We start from the raw sequence: 2,469 nt of genomic DNA on the forward strand, positions 1-2,469 counted from the left end.
GACAAAGCATCACAGAGGATAACCCCACTTTTGGGTTAAGTCCATAGACTCTGGGCATTCTGCTCGCTTCTATTATTTTACTGTGCGGATTAAAAACTTTACATTTGAAAGAAAGAGAAAACTTTTTCTTGTACTGGTTTAAAAAGAAAAGGGTGAAGATATTTTAGTCAGTGGTTCTCACTCTTGGCTGATGGCTTTTAATGCAATCTCAGAATAGCACTTAGCATAAAAATTCTCAGTTACTGTTATATTTAGAACATGGTTTTACATATCAAAAACTTGTAATTCATTGTTTCTTTAAAAATAAGTACGTTTATGTCTCTTAAAACCCCAATTTTAAAGATAAAAGATGATTTGACATTACTTTGGAATATAAAGTTATATACTCACCAGTCCATCACATGTACTTATTGCGGCATGTCCTTTAACAGTGGTCCTGTCCCACACTTCGCCTAAATAGTAACACCCGGGAGCTCCGGGGCGCTGGATCTTGGCCCCTTCCAGGCCACCATATCTCCTTTCCGTCATAAAGCCCGGAGCCAGCAGGTTTGGATTAAGAGTAAGATTAAAGTGCAAGCTGTGGCCGCCGTGGAGAAACTGGTAGAAGACTTGATGGGCACCCGCACTGTCCTCTGAGGTTTCCCGGCGTTGTACACGGCGTGTGCGGTAGGACAAGACGTTTGACAGGAAGTGGCCTCTGGCATCAACTCTAGTTGGGTGAACTACTTCATATGGAGGCAGGTCATGCAGATATCTCTCTGTGAAAGCCATGGGAAAGCATTTTGTATAAGAAGATGGGCTAATATATCATGGGAATGAACAGAATAATTAAACAATTAAGGATCTGTAAAGCCGTAAATAAAACTGAATCTCTAAACCACATCTCATGACTGCATAATCATCTCATTTATGTGCTTCCAAGCAGATGCAAACCTTGATTAATGCTTCAATTCCTAATTTCCTTTTCACATTTTGCCTTTTACTTTCATGTGCAGTGGGTTAATTAAGGCTTTTGAAATTTGCTCTCCTAATAGAAAATTATCCCTAATTTTCTTGGACCTGAAGTGAATGCATCAGCATTATCAAAAGAAGTGTCTCTAAGAGCTCTTGGAGTTACATAACAATAAGGAGACTTTGCCTTGAAAATTGTAGGTGACCTTCCAACACATTCACATTGATTGTAATGCAGAAATGTGAAAATAAAACAACATATTTGAATTATTTAACCCTTTATAATCTAATCATTATACTGCATATAATGTATCAGGTTGGCAATAAAAAGTCACCTGTATCCATTTAGGCTTTATTAAGTAAAGATGCAATAGCTGGACCACCCATTCCTCCTGGAATTCAAATCATTTTAGTATCTATTTTTATGCAAGTGGTTTGATCAGTTATAGTTTGCACTCTTTTAAGTGGGGTCATCTGGTCTGACTTAGGAAAGCCAGTATCTTATTTAAATGTACAGCTGTCAAGAGGATTTCATTTTAGTGTACTGGGAGAGAAAATCTCAAGCAACATTCAAGCAGACAGACAGTCAGGCTAACACTACTTAAAATGGTTTTTCAACCAAACAGCTTCCCCTAAGAACGTCTTATACCTCACATTTTTCATAATGAAGCATGGAAACTGAAAAATCTTTGTGTTTCCCAGGATCACTACAAACAGATACCCTGACATCACCACCTTAATTTGATTAATCTTTGTTATGAAGTGCAATAAAAATTTGCTTAAGCCTTAATAAGTTTAAAAAAAGTTTTTTTGTTTTTTTTCACCTACAAATCTGACACACAAGTGACATCACAGGTGTTAATCCATTATAAATTCAACCTTAAAAACAACTATGGCTCGAACCAAATGCGTGTACTGCAGAAAGGTATGGACGTCTAAGCTATGGCCAAAGTGCGTCCGCTATAATAAACACTTTATATCAGAACAGTGCTGGCAGTAAAGAGGGAAGGAGCTAAGACCAGGAACAGGGATTATTTGTGTTAGTAACTGCCGTAATGGGAAAAAGTAGTCTCAGTGGTCTAAATGTTTTAATTATACTAAATGCTGCACATTGTTAAGCTCCTAAATGCAATGCTTTATGCAGAGCTGAACTGTCATAGCCTGTCAGTATTAAAAAATTCAATTTTTTCTACTGTCTACAGGCAATATTGTATGCCATATTTCTAAATATATTTTGGTACTGTATTTAGAGGGAGAATCATGCTTTAACAAATGCTCATGTACTCTTCACACTTCTATGGAAATTCTTTTTCACAGACATTGTATAAAATCCTGGGTTTCTAAAACAAAAGCAAAAATACTATAATTTTTTACCAATACAATGGTTTAAAAACCTAAATCATTGGATTAAAAGATACACATCTTCTATTTAAAAACCCTTTTTAATACTCAATAAATTATATAGGCACAATTATTTATATATATATATATAAATCATTGGATTAAAAGATATATATA

The 2,469-nt window shown here is 35.6% G+C and overlaps 1 protein-coding gene across 1 annotated transcript in view; it reads right to left on the bottom strand.

The window, feature by feature from the left end:
• Positions 1 to 378: 378 nt before the first annotated feature.
• Positions 379 to 2,469, bottom strand: part of LOC107097481 (A disintegrin and metalloproteinase with thrombospondin motifs 7-like) — a 9,723-nt gene continuing 7,632 nt past the window's right edge. The window contains exon 2 of the mRNA XM_015394631.1: positions 379 to 758. Within this exon, the coding sequence (XP_015250117.1) occupies positions 379 to 758 (380 nt within the window). The remainder of the gene's footprint in view (positions 759 to 2,469) is intronic.

The sequence above is a fragment of the Cyprinodon variegatus genome, unplaced genomic scaffold (genome assembly GCF_000732505.1).
Source record: "Cyprinodon variegatus isolate N-32 unplaced genomic scaffold, C_variegatus-1.0 Scaffold701, whole genome shotgun sequence".
NCBI lineage: Eukaryota > Metazoa > Chordata > Actinopteri > Cyprinodontiformes > Cyprinodontidae > Cyprinodon > Cyprinodon variegatus.